Source organism: Lissotriton helveticus, chromosome 8 (assembly GCF_964261635.1).
Source record: "Lissotriton helveticus chromosome 8, aLisHel1.1, whole genome shotgun sequence".
NCBI classification, from domain to species: domain Eukaryota; kingdom Metazoa; phylum Chordata; class Amphibia; order Caudata; family Salamandridae; genus Lissotriton; species Lissotriton helveticus.
Genome location: NC_136069.1, coordinates 76868812 through 76887979, shown reverse-complemented (window position 1 = coordinate 76887979; position 19168 = coordinate 76868812). Strand labels below are relative to the sequence as shown.

General features: G+C 46.2%; 1 protein-coding gene across 1 annotated transcript in view; it reads right to left on the bottom strand.

The window, feature by feature from the left end:
* The window catches only part of DRD3 (dopamine receptor D3), an 857963-nt gene that overhangs the window by 157193 nt on the left and 681602 nt on the right, over positions 1-19168 (bottom strand). The window contains exon 5 of the mRNA XM_078655903.1: positions 2731-2811. Within this exon, the coding sequence (XP_078512029.1) occupies positions 2731-2811 (81 nt within the window). The remainder of the gene's footprint in view (positions 1-2730; positions 2812-19168) is intronic.

Below are 19168 nucleotides of genomic sequence, written 5' to 3'. Positions count from 1 at the left end.
GTCTTGCAAACTGTTGTTCAAGACAATTAGCTGGTTTAAACTGTGAGGGCCCTGAGCACATTTAATCTTATGTGCTTTACACAGAGCTTTAAACTCTATCCTTCTCTTTACTGGGAGCCAGTGGAGCCTGACCAGTGCTGGGCTTGCGGATTGATATTCAGGAATGTTTAATAAGATGTGAGCCGCAGCATTTTGTATAATTTGCAGTGTTCTTATAACATAGGCGTGACTACCCAGGCAGAGCAAGCTGCAGTAGTCGCTCTACTATGCCATTGGTAGCTACACCCTACCTCTCCGCAAATCTTTTCCACATCGCCAGTTACAACAGGGCTCCACAAAATCCCTTGTACATTTCTCGCACATTGAACTTGCGGTTATCACCTGTTTGTTAAGGGTCAACTACTCCCAACTACCTCTGCCTCTGGTTTCTCTTTCTTTCCCATCTAGTCTTTTATCTTATGGTTTTCTCTCGTCAAGTATAAAACAGCAGTAGCTAGCACCTCCTCTTTCTGTATGTAGGTACGTGGTACTTCTATAGCGCAAACCTAGCCAAAGGGCAGGAGAGCTCTTTCCAGACAAGCATACATGAAGCGATTGAGTGATAGGAGAAATAGCTGGTTTGTGAATTGTTAACACATTGTGATGGAGTGTTCTTTAGAGAGGTGTCTTCAGCTCTTTCCTCAATTCGGCAGTGTTGGGGCATTCCTGATGGATACAGAGATGTTGTCCTAGATCCTGTGTGCATAGATGAAAAAAGCCTGCTGCTTGTTTTTTCTTTTTCACACTTCTTAGACAGCACTTCCTCCTTCCAATCAGGCTCTGTACAGGTTGACATAAGAGGCATTGGGAACCAAAGGGAACAACACATGCAACAGACAGGGGTGTACAGTGTTTTGGCCAATGGAAGCTCGGACTTTCATAATCCCCACTTAAATTTACGTACAATAAATGTAAATGGTGATCATTTTCTTTAAATCAGCGTGTCTTATCTTGATAATCTAGGATGGCCCAGCCCTCAATTAAATACCACTGTGTTAAATCCACTTGCTATCCATGGAAAGAACATATGTCTCCTGTCACTTGCTGGCATACGACTGAATGCGCCCATCTACAGTAAACGGAAGAAACTTGTTAGGGAATACTTGAGACATTCTTGGTAAAACCTTACTGTTTATTATTTCTTTTTATTTGAATTTTGCATTAAGTATCTTACTGGCTCTTTCTTAAAGTTGTGGGAAGCTGCTGACCAGCAGACTACCTAATTCACACTTTCTTCCTCTTCCTCTTTTTATGAGTCATTTATTTTTTCTTACTATAGGACTATGATGAGTCTAGTCTCAGATTCCAAATTTGTAGTTGCTAACAGTACTTTACATTTTTTTAAACGTATACATTACAATCTTCTTGAACTATAAAAAAATTGCTGATACAGAGTTAAACGCAAACAGTGGAGGACAATCTCCAATAAGTTTGCTTAAGGGAGGAAAAGTCCACAAATCAGAATTCTCAAACAAAGATCTTTTTACCAATATATTTTTCTCACAAAAATGTGTTTTGTGCATACCCTTCCACTGCAAGTGAAGTTGGTAACCATGACACACTCCATAAACCATACAAAGATACAAAAAGATACAACCACATGAGCCCCCCCATCTCAAATCCCTCAATTAGCTCCCTTACGAAGCAAGAATCCAGCTAAAAATTGCCTTCAAAAGAAGAAAACCTACAACCAATCTTTCTCTGGGATTGCGCCAAGAATCTGGAACACATTATTTCCTGAATTCAGAACTAATCCCTCGATCATATCCAGGGCCGGACTGGAAACAGCAACCAGCCCAGGCAGATTGCTTCTCAACCCTCCCTGGGAGGGGTTGCTAGTAAAAGCATTGCTCCCACTTTTATTACTGTGGGCCGATATTGCATCACTGCTGCAAAACCGCCCCCAGTGACAAAACTGACCCCCACAGCCAGTAAAACGCCCCTCTGGCCCACCAGGGAAATGCCCAGTGCCTGCTAAGGCCAGTCCGGCTCTGATCATATCCTTCAAGAAAGAAGTCAAAGTACTCCTTCCCTTGATCCCAATATTCTATTTTCCTCCGTTGCTCGCATGGCTATTTATCACTGGCTATTTAATGCGTTTATCTTATCAGTACCAACATTACGCCACTGCTTCTGAACACTGCCTAGTACTTGCAGTTGTCTGAACTATGACACTCTGTTGTTATTAGTGTCTGAACTATGATATCTGGTTGTTATTCGTTTTATCTCCCCTGCTCTCTAAACATGGTAAAGCGCACCCTCCCTCTTCTGTGCACTACCCTCTCCTGCTCTTTGTAGTAAATTTGATATTACTGTTTCTACTACTCTACTCTGTAAATGTATAAAGTGCTCTGATACCCGCAAGGAAAAAACCATTAAAATAAAATAAAATGCACATTTACTTAGGTTCTAAATTGTAGGTCGAAACCTTAACTTCTTGTTCTTAGTCTTTGTGTGAGCCTACTTTGCCATACTGCCTCAGAACAATCACAAGCTATTATCGGCCTCAAAGCTCTTTATTTGTTTGTCCATTTTTTTCCCCGTATGAATGAGATGTCTTGAAACACAAACTTCAATTGTAGAAGGATTATAGAGGATTCTCAGCAGTCAATGTGTGCCTCCTAAAGTCTCTTATCATGAACCAAAAGTCTCCTTTGGCCATGCCTTCTCTCTTCAGCACCGACTACTTACCACTCTCCCCTTGGCTTCAGGCAGCGGCGCTCTGTCCTGGACCAAGAAGCGCTTGATACGAGCGAGTTGAAGGTTGGTGCCCTAGAGGACAGAAGACAGAAGGAAGACCTGAGAAGCAAGTCAAGGAGGACATGTAGCAATTGAAGAACCATAAAAAAGTGAAACAAAATGAGAGGTGAAAGAGATGGAGGGTGGAAAGCCAAATACAAAGGAAAGGAGACTGAAAATGAAGATGTTCCACTGACACTGGCTTCAGATGGGTCCATTGTGCTCTTGTTGTAATGCATCTGGAAACTGAACTAATTTACCAGGTCAATGGAGTTTTAATAACTTGTTACATTGGCACATTTTTTTACATTTACACTGCAGTCAGCTTAGTCTGGGAAGCATTTTGGGTTAGATAAAGGACCTCATTCCAAGGTGCTTTTAAAATGGTGTGATAATACCACAACCAGAATTACTGATACCAAGAACTGCAGTAATTACCAGCTGTGATATTGCCACACCAGCATGAGTTTTGAGCTCCTGTCTGAGAAATGATTACAGAAATAGTCTTTAGGCATACATTTTGGCATATTTTTCCTTATTCCAAGGATTTTTCCCTGAATATAATCCATCTATTTGCCAGACGCAACATGCGGTCAGAGAAAAAACTAAAAGCGCAGCTGTTTCTACAAAAATCTAAATTTCTAAACTCTCAATTAATTTTTTTTATCTGGGTGGTAAAGGAAAATGGCCTAATTTGCGGAGTGTCAATCTGTCCAGTTGAGGAATTATGAATTTCTCCACAAATCAGTGTATTTTCTGTTACCACCCAACCAATAACAGTTATTTTGAAACCAAAAAGTTCAGCGTTAAAAGTAAACCTAGACCAGTAAATTAATAAATCTTTCCAGTTGTAGTAATAACAATAAAGTTAGAGTTATCTCTACTGTCACGTTTATGGTCAAGTCTACGTTGTAAAAAAACATTTTTTAATCCTTTTTGAATACCCTTTTTCAACTAAACTCTTTCAAACTAAATGGCAATTACTAAGGCCTTAATTGCAATTTTATGTTCTGGTAGTTACCTGTCACATTTCCTCCTGATAAATTTTGTTAGGTTTCACCTGCCCAAATTTGTTGGTGGAAAACTGCATGATAGCGGAGTTAGCTGCTACTCTCAGAACTCTTCAGTGTATGATAACAATAGTTATAGCACACACCAGAGGTATCTGGGCCAATACTAATGATTAATTGTATACAGATTCTGCATGTTAAGTCAAATTTCCGTGGAATAAACGTGCATTAAAGGTTACTTAACACATCTGGTAAAAATATTGGGTAATGGTATTTGTGGGGTGTGGTAAGTACCTGACCCTTTACCCACCAGCTGGTAATCCGGGCCATGTAGTTACCAGTTTCGAAATAAATGCATGTATGGATATGATATTTCTAAAGCGCAAATCTAGTCAATACGCAGTAGAGTGCCTTACAAGGTCAACGAGGAGCATAAAGGCAACGAGCGCTGGAGGTAGCTGGTTTGCGGTCGATCAATACATTTGTGAAGTCGTGTTTTTAAGTTTGTGCGTCTTGAACTCTTTGATAAATTGGAGCAGACTTGATGTATAATCTTGATACATTTTTAAACCTAATACATATTCAAACATATCAATCAATCAATCAATACATTTGTAGAGCGCACAACTTACCCGTGAGGGTCTCAAGACGCTTAGGGGGGGGGGGGGGGGCGAGGGGCGGAGGTGCTGCTACTGCTCGAACTGCCAGGCCTTGAGGAGTCTCCTGAAGGCCTAAATATATTTCAAGCTAAAGATGTCAAACTATCCAATCAGATTTTGCTACTTCATGTCTCATCAATGACCTGAAGAAATATGATCACATCACCCCCACCATGGTGGAACTCCATTGGCTCCCCTTGCCGGCCTGCACCATCTTCAAATCCAGCTGCATCATTAACATACCCATCATGACCAGCATCCCCTCTTTTCTTGCAGACAAGCTCACAATCTCTGGTCGTTTCTGGCATACCAACAGCCAGCAGAGTGCAGGCATGAACAAAAAACAAGGCAGCAGGCCTTTTCCATCTATTCACCCAGTGTCTGGAAGAATAGCCCCGTACCCATCAGGACCACTCCAACTCTCTTCCAATTTAAAAAGAGGTTGCAGAAGCACCTTTATAAAGAACACCACATCACAATGCATTCACTGTCCACAAACCAGCTACCTCTCCTGTCACTCGTTGGCTTTATGCTTGTCTTCAGCCTTGTACTGTGCTCCGCTGCCTTCTGGCTAGAACTGTGCTGTAGAAATACCATGTACCTATATATGTACATAATCTAGTGCTGCTCTAGGCTTCATGTTCTGGCATGCCTGGTAAATGTTCAGGGGACCAGCTGGCAGTGACATTACTGCCCTAGATTCTTGTATAGCCAAAAAAGCTGTGTAGAGTCTAAATGTACAATCCAAGAGATCCACACACGCTGGAGCCCATGAAGCGCTATATAAGTGCTACAAGTGGGTATGGCTTGATGCTGTAGCAGAATGGCCACGGCTATGTGAGGCTCCAGCGTGGCTCGGGGGGAAAATGGCAGACAGAGGAGTGCTCATGGCCGCGGTTTGCTTCTAACTGGACTGTCTCTCATCGGCGGCTCTCTGTGCCCCTGAAGGTCTGTGTACAAGGTGCAACCTTTCATTTTTCATGCTTTATGGGGGCTAATAGCGGGGTGCGTGCTGTAGGATGATCGCCACCATTTTGTTTTAGTTTTCACCTCTGAGCCTCTTCATGACGATGCGCTCGTTTACATCTTGCGGCAGCATTTCAACAAATATCCAAATCTTGAAAAGATTCTTCCAATGCATCTTTTTAAGCATGGTGGTGTAGTGTATGTTATAATCATAGACTGTAAAAAACATATGTTAATCCCATAGCACTTACCACCAAAAGAGAAATTTTTTGGCTTGCACTGATGAATTTTTTGGATTCCTCATCAATTAATAAATCAATCATATCATTTGTAAAGCGCACTACTCACCCATGAGGGTCTCAAGGCGCTGAGGTGGGGAATGCTGCTACTGCTCGAAAAGCCAGGTCTTGAGTAGTTTTCTGAAGGTCAACAGGTCTTGGGTCTGCCGTAGGTGGATGGAGAGGGTGTTCCAGGTCTTGGCAGCGAGGTGGGAGAACGATCTGCCACCGGAGGTCGCTCTTCGGAAGCAGGGGACTGTGGCGAGGTCAGCAGAGCGGAGCTGGCGGGTGGGGGTGTAGAAGCGGAGTCGTCTATTGAGGTACGTTGGTCTGGTGTTGGTGAGGGCCTTGTGTGCATTGGTGAGGAGCTTGAAGGTTATCCTCTTGTTGCCCGGGAGCCAGTGCAGGTCTCTCAGGTGGGGTGTGATGTGGCTGCGGCGAGGGATGCCGAGGATCAGGTGTGCAGAGGCGTTCTGGATGCGTTGGAGCCGTCTCAGGAGTTTGGCCGAGGCTCCTGCATAGAGGGCATTCCCGTAGTCCAACCTGCTGCTGACAAGGGCCTGGGTGACCGTTTCAGTGGGGATCCACTTGTAGACCCTGCGGAGTATGCAGAGGGTGTTGAAGCGGGAGGAGGAGACATCGTTGACCTGATTACTCATGGAGAGGGTGGAGTCGAGGATGACCCCTAGATTGCGTGCATGGTCGGTGGGTGTTGGAGCGGTTCCCAGTGCGGTCGGCCACCAGGAGTCATCCCAGGCTAAAGGGGTGGATCCGAGGATGAGGACCTCCGTCTTGTCCGAGTTCAGCTTCAGTCAGCTGTTCCTCATCCATTCAGTGACGGCCTTCATTCCTTTGTGAAGGTTGGTTTTGGCGGTGTGGGAGTCCTTAGTGAGGGAGAGGATCAGTTGGGTGTCATTGGCGTAGGAGATGATGTTGAGTTCGTGTCGACAGGCGACGTGGGCGAGTGGTGCCATGTAGATGTTAAAGAGAGTTGGGCTGAGGGATGAGCCCTGGGGTACGCCGCAGATGATCTCGGTGGCTTCAGAGTAGAATGGGGGAAGACGGACGCTCTGTGTTCTGCCGGAGAGGAAGGAGGTGGTCCAGTCCAGGGCCTTCTCTTGGATCCCGGCGTTGTGGAGGCATGTTCGTAGTGTGTGGTAGAAGACCGTGTTGAAGGCCACTGACAGGTCCAGGAGGATGAGGGCCGCCGTTTCTCCGTTGTCCAGCAGGGACTTGATGTCATCCATGGCGGCGATGAGGGCAGTCTCGGTGCTGTGGTTGCTGCTGAACCCGGACTGGGAAGGGTCCAGGATGTTGTTCTCCTCGAGGTAGCGGGTCAGTTGTTCGTTGACGGTCTTCTCGATGACCTTTGCCGGGAACGGGAGCAGGGAGATGGGCCAGAAGTTCTTGAGGTCCTTGGGTTTCTTGAGTAAGGCGTTGATCTCGGCGTGCTTCCAGCTCTCTGGGAAGGTTGCTGTCTCGAAGGAGGTGTTGATGACTTTCCGGAGATGGGGTGCTATGGATGTGCTGGCTTTGTTGAAGATGTGGTGTGGGCATGGGTCTGTCAGAGATCCGGAGTGGATGGTGTTCATGATCTTGATGGTAACGTCGTTGTTGATGTTGGTCCAGGAGAGCAGGCGGTTGGTGCGGATGGTGGTCGTGGAGGCGGAGGTCTCAGTGGTTGTCGGGGAGGTCGTGGCGTTGAAGCTGTCGTGGATGTCTGCGATCTTGTGGTGGAAGAAGGTGGCCAGCGAGTCGCACAGGTCTTGTGAGGGTGGGACGCCGTTGGAGAGTTCCTTCATGATGTTGAAGAGCTCTTTGCTGTTGTGCGCGTTGTTGTCTAAGCGGTCTTTGAAGGAGGCCATTTTGACAGATCGGATGAGGTGATGGTGTCTTGTGGGCTGCGTGGCTGTCCGGTGTTCGTTCACCGGGCCAGACCTTCTCCAGCTTTCAGCAGGTTTGCTTGGAAGCCCGGAGGTCTGTGAACCAGCTGTCTTTCTTGTTGGTGTGACTGTTGGAGGGTTTCTTGATTGGGGCGAGGGTATTGCTGCTGTCTTTGATCCACTGTCTGAGGTTGCGGTGTCGGGGTCGGCGGGTGGGCTCTGGCGAGGGTGGTGGTTAGCTGGTCTTCGGTGACGTGGCTCCAGCAGCGCTGAGGCATCTGTTGGGTGCGGTGGTGCGTGGTGGGTTTCTTGAAGGTGAAGTGGATGCAGCGATGGTCGGTCCAGTTGAGTTCGGTGGTGTGGTTAAAGGAGACGTGAGGCTTGCGGAGAAGATGGGGTCAAGCGTGTGACTGGCGGAGTGGTTGGGTGTTGTGACGAGTTGTCTGAGTCCGAGGTTGGCTAGATTGTCAATCAGGGTGGTGGAGTTGGTGTCATTGTTGTTCTCGAGGTGGAAGTTCAGGTCCCGAGGAGGCTGTAGTCTGTGGAGGCGAGGGCGTGTGTGCTGACAAAGTCGGCAATGGAGTCGTTGAACTGTGGTCGGAGTCCGGGGGGTCTGTAGATGAGGGTTCCTCTGAGGGTGGTGTTGGGGTGGGTGTGGATCTGGAAGTGCAGGTGTTCGGCGGTGCTGAGGGTGTCGTCTGTGTTGGTCGAGACTCTGAGAGTGTTCCTGTGGACGATGGCGATTCCTCCTCCTGCTCCGGTGGTGCGGTCACAGTGGGTGATCTTGTAGCCTTCCGGGACGGCTTTAGCTATGTCGGGTGAAAAGGCAGGGTTCAGCCAGGTCTCTGTCAGGTAGGCGACGTCTGGGGAGGTTGAGTCGAGTAGGTCATAAAGTAAGTCAGTAAGTCAAACAAGAAGGACCACTATACCAAAAGCATGCAAAACAGTATCACTAAGTGGTAATAATAAGTGAATGGCCAAGTCAAGGCTCAAGAGTATATGGAGAAAAATTATTCCCATCAGAAGCCCCATTCTAGAACATCTGTCCATGGTATGATCATGGCCCAATACCTTCGAGGCAACTGTGCCCCCACAGGCCTCATCGTTAACAATGCACCACGCCTTTTCCTTGATGATAAAGAGTTTCTCAAGGACTGGGCCTTGATAGCTTGGAGATGCACGAGGGATTGGTTAGTCCTGATCATTAAAACCGCGAAAAGAATTGCGGACACAATACTGATTGAAATTCAGGTACTCGAGGGCCAGATAAAAACCACTTTAAAAAGTGGACAATTCAAAAAGGGACAAGATGATACGGACAAGAACAACAAAGACTTCAAGGAGTCTATCCTATCTACTAAATTAGAGAAATTTAGGAAAGATCTAGCGAGATTTTCAATGGAGAAGGTGTACCCATACACTAGCGACACTTATACAGCGCCTACATTCAATCGAGGTGGCAAAAAGGGTGGCTCCATGTATGGCACTTCTAGTTCGGATGGAACTTCCAGTGATTCTGATACATCACAAACCGGACCCTCTAACCAAACCAGGGGCCGTGGGAATAGAAGAAATTGGAGGAGCCAACCACAGAACTTCAACAACTTCCAACCATGGTGGCCAATCAACCCTTGGATGATGGGACCAAATTGTCCTCCTCAAATGGGCCCGCCCTTCTGTCCACCACAAATGCAACAAGGCATGGGGTCTTTTCCTTTTTTAGGGTTTGGCCAGAGACAAGGCAGGGGCAGGAGGAGACAAGGAGCCGTGCGACAACAAGTTCATTGGAACACGGACACGAACACCCCACAACAGTCGAGGATGGATTTACGCAGCGGGAAGAAAGTCCCCCAAGACGCTGCGAGCACAAGCAATCAGACAGCATCGTGATTAACCTCAGCTCGCATATCCTCTCTACCAACGAGGAGCGCCTTTTGAACAAAGGCCTGGGATTTGTAGCAACCCAAAAAGGTGATCCTTTCCAGGCGCAAATCGAACTATCTCAGCTGTTTAGGAAAATAAGATTGCACTACTTCTTTGCAAAATCGACTGACCTGGAAACCAATATCAGAGATAAAAACACTGGACTGAAGAGACCCTCTTCGTTTAATCCACCGAGCGCCACCTTACCTCCTAAGGTTCTGACTTTTGAAGCAGCTGTGGAGAATGATGTCACAAATCTTTACAGAAGAGAGATCAAGCCTTTCATGAATCTCTCTAAGGACGAACAACTGGCCTTACGCTCACTGACTTCTAACGATAGGATCACCATCAAGCCGGCCGACAAAGGCGGAGCCACCGTTATCTTGGATGCCGTGACATACAGAAACGAATGCCTCCGACAACTAAGTGACCGCAAATCTTATCTACCACTGAGAATGGATCCAACAGAAGGATTACAATTGAAAATAAGCACCCTGGTAGAGGAAGCTACAAGCGAGGGATGGATAACATCACAAGAAGGACAGCACCTGGTCACCAAACACCCTACGATCCCGTACTTCTACTGTCTTCCCAAAGTGCATAAGCCACTTAGGCCACCACCAGGTAGGCCTATTATATCAGGCATCGGGTCGGTTCTAGAACCGCTTTCGACTTTTGTCGACCACTTTCTCAACCCAATGGTCAAAACAATGCCGACATTTCTTCAAGATACCAAAGATGTTCTGAGACTCCTTCGAACGATACAATACAACATCGAGACTGACATCTTAGTGTCGTTCGATGTTGAGTCCCTGTATACATCAATCCCGCAAACTGAGACTCTAGAAGTAGTGGGTACACTGTTGGAGCAGAACATCCACCAATCTATTACTCCGACACATTTCATTATGCACCTAGCAGAAATTGCTATGAAAGAAAACTATTTTCGCTTTGAGGATACCTTCTACCTGCAAACGTCTGGTACCAGCATGGGCAGTGTTTTCGCGCCGAGCCTAGCGAATCTGTATGTTCATAATTTTGAGCAACAAGATGTCCTAGTAACCACCAATCCATACCTACCATCTATACATGTATGGAAACGTTATATTGACGACATCTTGGTGGTGTGGCGCGGCACGGAAGAAAGCCTGAAGTCATTCCACAGTTGGCTGAACGGCAGGAATATATATCTCAAGTTCACCATCGAGTACAGTAGAACATCTTTAGCTTTCTTGGACATAAGGTTACATGCCACTCCAACTGGCATTGAATCGGAGCTATATCGTAAACCTATGGCCAAGAATGCACTATTGCGATATGACAGCTGCCATCCGCGCTCCCTGAGAGACAACCTACCGTTTGGTCAGTTTCTCAGGGTCCAGAGAAACTGCTCCAATAAGGAATCTTTTGAAGTCCACTCAAGAAATTTGGAGACTCAATTGAGGGAGAAAAACTATCCCAAAAAAATCATCCGCCGGTCTAAAAAGAGGGCTTCCAATAACAACAGAGAGGCCCTTCTTGAAGTCCTCCCTCCAAAAGAGAAGACGGATCGCATTGCTTTTGTAAACACCTTTAACAGTCGATCCAACCAGTTGCAAAGGATCATAAGAAAACACTGGTCCATCCTCAAAACCGGAGGCGATGACATCCCTCAGCCTATGTTTGCTTACAAAAGAGGACGTAATCTGAAAGATCAATTAGTCCACACACGCCCGCGTAACAAGGAAGTGAGGCAAGTGGGCACCTTATGGGACTTACCACCTGTGATAGGACACCACCCATGTGGGACGTGTACCGTCTGTCCCCAGACCAACAAGTCTACTGAGATTGACATCGGCACTAACCGCCCATGGATACAAAGCAAGTTTACGAACTGCAATAGCAGTAATCTGATTTACTTGATTACATGCCCATGTCGATTACAGTATGTCGGCATGACGACCAGAAAGGTACGGACACGCATCCAAGAACACAAAAGCACGGTGCGTTGTCGGAAACAAGCTACCCGCCTCACTGCACATTTTCTGGAGAAGGGTCATGGTCCTGAGGAATTCCACTGGACAGTACTTGAACAACCACACATCCCTGACTCATGTGCGGATGTCAGCCGTTTTTTGTTTAAAATTGAACAAAAATGGGTGTACCGCCTCAACAGCGACAAAGAGGGCCTTAACGAGCCTATACCCTGGATGTCCCTCTGAATGTTGCTCTGTATAGTGTCATTAAATATCCTACGGGGAAATTTTTCCATCAACCTGGTTTTGGCACATCTTAGATACTCCATCTGATATCTATGTCTAATTTTTCTGCCTTACATAATGCTTTCCTATACATAATGAAGTGGGTTTTCATCTACCACACACACAACAACATACTATTGACTTATTATATGCATCACACTGTGTTGTGCTGCCTAGAATGTGATTTAATATACATTTCACATACTTTTAGTGCAGTCCACACTGCAAAGCCGGCAGAAATGCTCAGCGAACTACTTTTCCCAGGATCCTAAGCATCACGTGACTGCCCTGGTCACATGACTCCTAGAGATTACTGACGAGTCTACATAACATCACCGTGTTCCGCGATCGGTGCCCCCCCAAGCAGTACTGAAGACTGCCTGGAGACATCGACGGAAAGGTGAGTGTATCTCGGCCAGTGCGCAATGATCTCTCCGCACATGCCGTCTACCTTTCCAACGCGCACACTGAGAATCACACGCCACTAATGGCGACTCCGTGGTTTGACATAGCGCTTTGCACTCTGCATTCTTCAATATTCTGCATGTGTATCTCGGCCCGTGCGCAATGATTTCTCCGCACACGCCGTTTACCTTTCCAACGCGCACACGGAGCATCACACGCCACTAATGGCGACTCCGTGTTCTGACATAGCGCTTTGGACTCCGCATTCTCCAATAATCTGGTGTTGATTGAATCTGATAGTCTGGGGCGGGCATGCCTAGAAGCCTGTCACAATTTGATATATAAGAGGCCCCACTCGCCTTTTTGTCTCGTAGTATACTCTATTCTCTCTCTTTCTTTTTCGTGTGTCACAACCTGAAATCGCTCTGTAATTACCTTATGATTATCCCCAGAGCGGTGCTCCTTTTACCTGCGCTGCAGCCAGGTGGGGTGAAGCCTCTCAACCTACGTATAAGGGTGAGTGAATACTTGAGATATGATCCTAGTATGGGTGCACATATAGCATTGCCAGTATGATTACAAACAGAAACAATGTGAATAACATTAAGTGTCCTATTTGTTTCTCTATTTGTTTGTTTGTTTGTTTGTTTTTCATGTCGGATCCCTTACCATTATGCACTAACAGTATACGGTTGAGTACGCCTGGACTTCCAGGTGATATTTTTTTCATTATTTATCTTTTCCTTATTTACAAAGCAGTAGTGTTGTCCCTAGGTCCTGAAGAATGCATTAGAAACTTTTTTCTTGTGAATGCAGAAACATGTCGACCATCAATATGTGCGGTTATTATTTAAAACCTGCACCCACACCTGCCTTTTAATCTTAGGGATTGGGGGATATTAATAAAATTTCTTTATTCCACCCGATTCACCTAATTTTATGATTACCCTTCACTTTTTCACTCCAATCACCAGACACTGCTTTTCATTAGCCACTACCATACCTTTCTGTTCTGTCCTCACCTCACATCTCGGTCACGGTAATTACTTACCGTCCGTCGTGTCTCCTGGGTAAGGAGAACCCAAATGATGATAATAAGGGCAGTACAGTGTGGCTTCTGATGGGAATAATTTTTCTCCATATACTCTTGAGCCTTGACTTGGCCATTCACTTATTATTACCACTTAGTGATACTGTTTTGCATGCTTTTGGTATAGTGGTCCTTCTTGTTTGACTTACTGACTTACTTTATGACCCCCAGATATTATTTGTTATTGTGTATTGAGTTCGGGGCGTATATCTGGCTGGTCGATAAACTTGCCCTCAGACCCTCTCTAATTGTTTGTTGAACGTGTTACTAGTACAGCCAAGGCTGTGGGTCTTTTTAGTACTGGTCGACTATTCTGATCGCCAGTGTAATAGAGTTTACTTCGAGTTTTTCACTTTGTGAATTTTCTTTGTGGCTTGCTCCCCTTGTCTGTCGTTTCAACGATGGCCACCAATTGGGGCTTAGCTTTTGAAAATGCAGAAGTACAAAATATTTTGGATGAAAACCCGAGTCTATTAGATAATGTTCCGGCTCCGCCTCAGGCAACAAACAACGATGATAGTTGGAATAGAGTCCTAATCTTAAAAAAGTCCCATTCTAGAACATCTGTCCATGGTATGATCATGGCCCAATACCTTCGAGGCAACTGTGCCCCCACAGGCCTCATCGTTAACAATGCACCACGCCTTTTCCTTGATGATAAAGAGTTTCTCAAGGACTGGGCCTTGATAGCTTGGAGATGCACGAGGGATTGGTTAGTCCTGATCATTAAAACCGCGAAAAGAATTGCGGACACAATACTGATTGAAATTCAGGTACTCGAGGGCCAGATAAAAACCACTTTAAAAAGTGGACAATTCAAAAAGGGACAAGATGATACGGACAAGAACAACAAAGACTTCAAGGAGTCTATCCTATCTACTAAATTAGAGAAATTTAGGAAAGATCTAGCGAGATTTTCAATGGAGAAGGTGTACCCATACACTAGCGACACTTATACAGCGCCTACATTCAATCGAGGTGGCAAAAAGGGTGGCTCCATGTATGGCACTTCTAGTTCGGATGGAACTTCCAGTGATTCTGATACATCACAAACCGGACCCTCTAACCAAACCAGGGGCCGTGGGAATAGAAGAAATTGGAGGAGCCAACCACAGAACTTCAACAACTTCCAACCATGGTGGCCAATCAACCCTTGGATGATGGGACCAAATTGTCCTCCTCAAATGGGCCCGCCCTTCTGTCCACCACAAATGCAACAAGGCATGGGGTCTTTTCCTTTTTTAGGGTTTGGCCAGAGACAAGGCAGGGGCAGGAGGAGACAAGGAGCCGTGCGACAACAAGTTCATTGGAACACGGACACGAACACCCCACAACAGTCGAGGATGGATTTACGCAGCGGGAAGAAAGTCCCCCAAGACGCTGCGAGCACAAGCAATCAGACAGCATCGTGATTAACCTCAGCTCGCATATCCTCTCTACCAACGAGGAGCGCCTTTTGAACAAAGGCCTGGGATTTGTAGCAACCCAAAAAGGTGATCCTTTCCAGGCGCAAATCGAACTATCTCAGCTGTTTAGGAAAATAAGATTGCACTACTTCTTTGCAAAATCGACTGACCTGGAAACCAATATCAGAGATAAAAACACTGGACTGAAGAGACCCTCTTCGTTTAATCCACCGAGCGCCACCTTACCTCCTAAGGTTCTGACTTTTGAAGCAGCTGTGGAGAATGATGTCACAAATCTTTACAGAAGAGAGATCAAGCCTTTCATGAATCTCTCTAAGGACGAACAACTGGCCTTACGCTCACTGACTTCTAACGATAGGATCACCATCAAGCCGGCCGACAAAGGCGGAGCCACCGTTATCTTGGATGCCGTGACATACAGAAACGAATGCCTCCGACAACTAAGTGACCGCAAATCTTATCTACCACTGAGAATGGATCCAACAGAAGGATTACAATTGAAAATAAGCACCCTGGTAGAGGAAGCTACAAGCGAGGGATGGATAACATCACAAGAAGGACAGTACCTGGTCACCAAACACCCTACGATCCCGTACTTCTACTGTCTTCCCAAAGTGCATAAGCCACTTAGGCCACCACCAGGTAGGCCTATTATATCAGGCATCGGGTCGGTTCTAGAACCGCTTTCGACTTTTGTCGACCACTTTCTCAACCCAATGGTCAAAACAATGCCGACATTTCTTCAAGATACCAAAGATGTTCTGAGACTCCTTCGAACGATACAATACAACATCGAGACTGACATCTTAGTGTCGTTCGATGTTGAGTCCCTGTATACATCAATCCCGCAAACTGAGACTCTAGAAGTAGTGGGTACACTGTTGGAGCAGAACATCCACCAATCTATTACTCCGACACATTTCATTATGCACCTAGCAGAAATTGCTATGAAAGAAAACTATTTTCGCTTTGAGGATACCTTCTACCTGCAAACGTCTGGTACCAGCATGGGCAGTGTTTTCGCGCCGAGCCTAGCGAATCTGTATGTTCATAATTTTGAGCAACAAGATGTCCTAGTAACCACCAATCCATACCTACCATCTATACATGTATGGAAACGTTATATTGACGACATCTTGGTGGTGTGGCGCGGCACGGAAGAAAGCCTGAAGTCATTCCACAGTTGGCTGAACGGCAGGAATATATATCTCAAGTTCACCATCGAGTACAGTAGAACATCTTTAGCTTTCTTGGACATAAGGTTACATGCCACTCCAACTGGCATTGAATCGGAGCTATATCGTAAACCTATGGCCAAGAATGCACTATTGCGATATGACAGCTGCCATCCGCGCTCCCTGAGAGACAACCTACCGTTTGGTCAGTTTCTCAGGGTCCAGAGAAACTGCTCCAATAAGGAATCTTTTGAAGTCCACTCAAGAAATTTGGAGACTCAATTGAGGGAGAAAAACTATCCCAAAAAAATCATCCGCCGGTCTAAAAAGAGGGCTTCCAATAACAACAGAGAGGCCCTTCTTGAAGTCCTCCCTCCAAAAGAGAAGACGGATCGCATTGCTTTTGTAAACACCTTTAACAGTCGATCCAACCAGTTGCAAAGGATCATAAGAAAACACTGGTCCATCCTCAAAACCGGAGGCGATGACATCCCTCAGCCTATGTTTGCTTACAAAAGAGGACGTAATCTGAAAGATCAATTAGTCCACACACGCCCGCGTAACAAGGAAGTGAGGCAAGTGGGCACCTTATGGGACTTACCACCTGTGATAGGACACCACCCATGTGGGACGTGTACCGTCTGTCCCCAGACCAACAAGTCTACTGAGATTGACATCGGCACTAACCGCCCATGGATACAAAGCAAGTTTACGAACTGCAATAGCAGTAATCTGATTTACTTGATTACATGCCCATGTCGATTACAGTATGTCGGCATGACGACCAGAAAGGTACGGACACGCATCCAAGAACACAAAAGCACGGTGCGTTGTCGGAAACAAGCTACCCGCCTCACTGCACATTTTCTGGAGAAGGGTCATGGTCCTGAGGAATTCCACTGGACAGTACTTGAACAACCACACATCCCTGACTCATGTGCGGATGTCAGCCGTTTTTTGTTTAAAATTGAACAAAAATGGGTGTACCGCCTCAACAGCGACAAAGAGGGCCTTAACGAGCCTATACCCTGGATGTCCCTCTGAATGTTGCTCTGTATAGTGTCATTAAATATCCTACGGGGAAATTTTTCCATCAACCTGGTTTTGGCACATCTTAGATACTCCATCTGATATCTATGTCTAATTTTTCTGCCTTACATAATGCTTTCCTATACATAATGAAGTGGGTTTTCATCTACCACACACACAACAACATACTATTGACTTATTATATGCATCACACTGTGTTGTGCTGCCTAGAATGTGATTTAATATACATTTCACATACTTTTAGTGCAGTCCACACTGCAAAGCCGGCAGAAATGCTCAGCGAACTACTTTTCCCAGGATCCTAAGCATCACGTGACTGCCCTGGTCACATGACTCCTAGAGATTACTGACGAGTCTACATAACATCACCGTGTTCCGCGATCGGTGCCCCCCCAAGCAGTACTGAAGACTGCCTGGAGACATCGACGGAAAGGTGAGTGTATCTCGGCCAGTGCGCAATGATCTCTCCGCACATGCCGTCTACCTTTCCAACGCGCACACTGAGAATCACACGCCACTAATGGCGACTCCGTGGTTTGACATAGCGCTTTGCACTCTGCATTCTTCAATATTCTGCATGTGTATCTCGGCCCGTGCGCAATGATTTCTCCGCACACGCCGTTTACCTTTCCAACGCGCACACGGAGCATCACACGCCACTAATGGCGACTCCGTGTTCTGACATAGCGCTTTGGACTCCGCATTCTCCAATAATCTGGTGTTGATTGAATCTGATAGTCTGGGGCGGGCATGCCTAGAAGCCTGTCACAATTTGATATATAAGAGGCCCCACTCGCCTTTTTGTCTCGTAGTATACTCTATTCTCTCTCTTTCTTTTTCGTGTGTCACAACCTGAAATCGCTCTGTAATTACCTTATGATTATCCCCAGAGCGGTGCTCCTTTTACCTGCGCTGCAGCCAGGTGGGGTGAAGCCTCTCAACCTACGTATAAGGGTGAGTGAATACTTGAGATATGATCCTAGTATGGGTGCACATATAGCATTGCCAGTATGATTACAAACAGAAACAATGTGAATAACATTAAGTGTCCTATTTGTTTCTCTATTTGTTTGTTTGTTTGTTTGTTTTTCATGTCGGATCCCTTACCATTATGCACTAACAGTATACGGTTGAGTACGCCTGGACTTCCAGGTGATATTTTTTTCATTATTTATCTTTTCCTTATTTACAAAGCAGTAGTGTTGTCCCTAGGTCCTGAAGAATGCATTAGAAACTTTTTTCTTGTGAATGCAGAAACATGTCGACCATCAATATGTGCGGTTATTATTTAAAACCTGCACCCACACCTGCCTTTTAATCTTAGGGATTGGGGGATATTAATAAAATTTCTTTATTCCACCCGATTCACCTAATTTTATGATTACCCTTCACTTTTTCACTCCAATCACCAGACACTGCTTTTCATTAGCCACTACCATACCTTTCTGTTCTGTCCTCACCTCACATCTCGGTCACGGTAATTACTTACCGTCCGTCGTGTCTCCTGGGTAAGGAGAACCCAAATGATGATAATAAGGGCAGTACAGTGTGGCTTCTGATGGGAATAATTTTTCTCCATATACTCTTGAGCCTTGACTTGGCCATTCACTTATTATTACCACTTAGTGATACTGTTTTGCATGCTTTTGGTATAGTGGTCCTTCTTGTTTGACTTACTGACTTACTTTATGACCCCCAGATATTATTTGTTATTGTGTATTGAGTTCGGGGCGTATATCTGGCTGGTCGATAAACTTGCCCTCAGACCCTCTCTAATTGTTTGTTGAACGTGAGTCGAGTAGGTGCCAGAGTTCAACGGCGTGTTTGCTGGCGGACCGGGTGTTGAGAAGGATGCATCTGAGGTGGTTAGGTTCTTTCCTGGTCGGCAGCATGGCGGGGCGGATGCTTGTGAAGCTGCAGTTCCGGCAGGTGAAAGCTCCGTGGGTGCGCTTCGGGGCGGCCAGGAAACAGGTGTGTGATCGTCTGCTGTTGAGTGCGTGGAGGGTTCTGGCATCATAGCGGTGTCGGGCGTAGTGGCGGTCGCGGGGTTCAGGGGTCCTGGCGCTGGGCGCGCTCCAGGCGCGGATGGGCGCAGACGGGCTTGCCTTAGGCACGCCTTCGGCTGCGCGGCCTCCATATGAGGGGATGTGGGAGGGAGGAGCAGCTGGGAGGCGGGAGCGGGCAGCGAATGGGATTGCAGGGGGGCAGGGCCGTAGGGACGCAGCGGCGGGAAAAATGGGCGGGGGCTGCGGGAGAACTGGGCACAGGAAGGAAAAACAAGTTT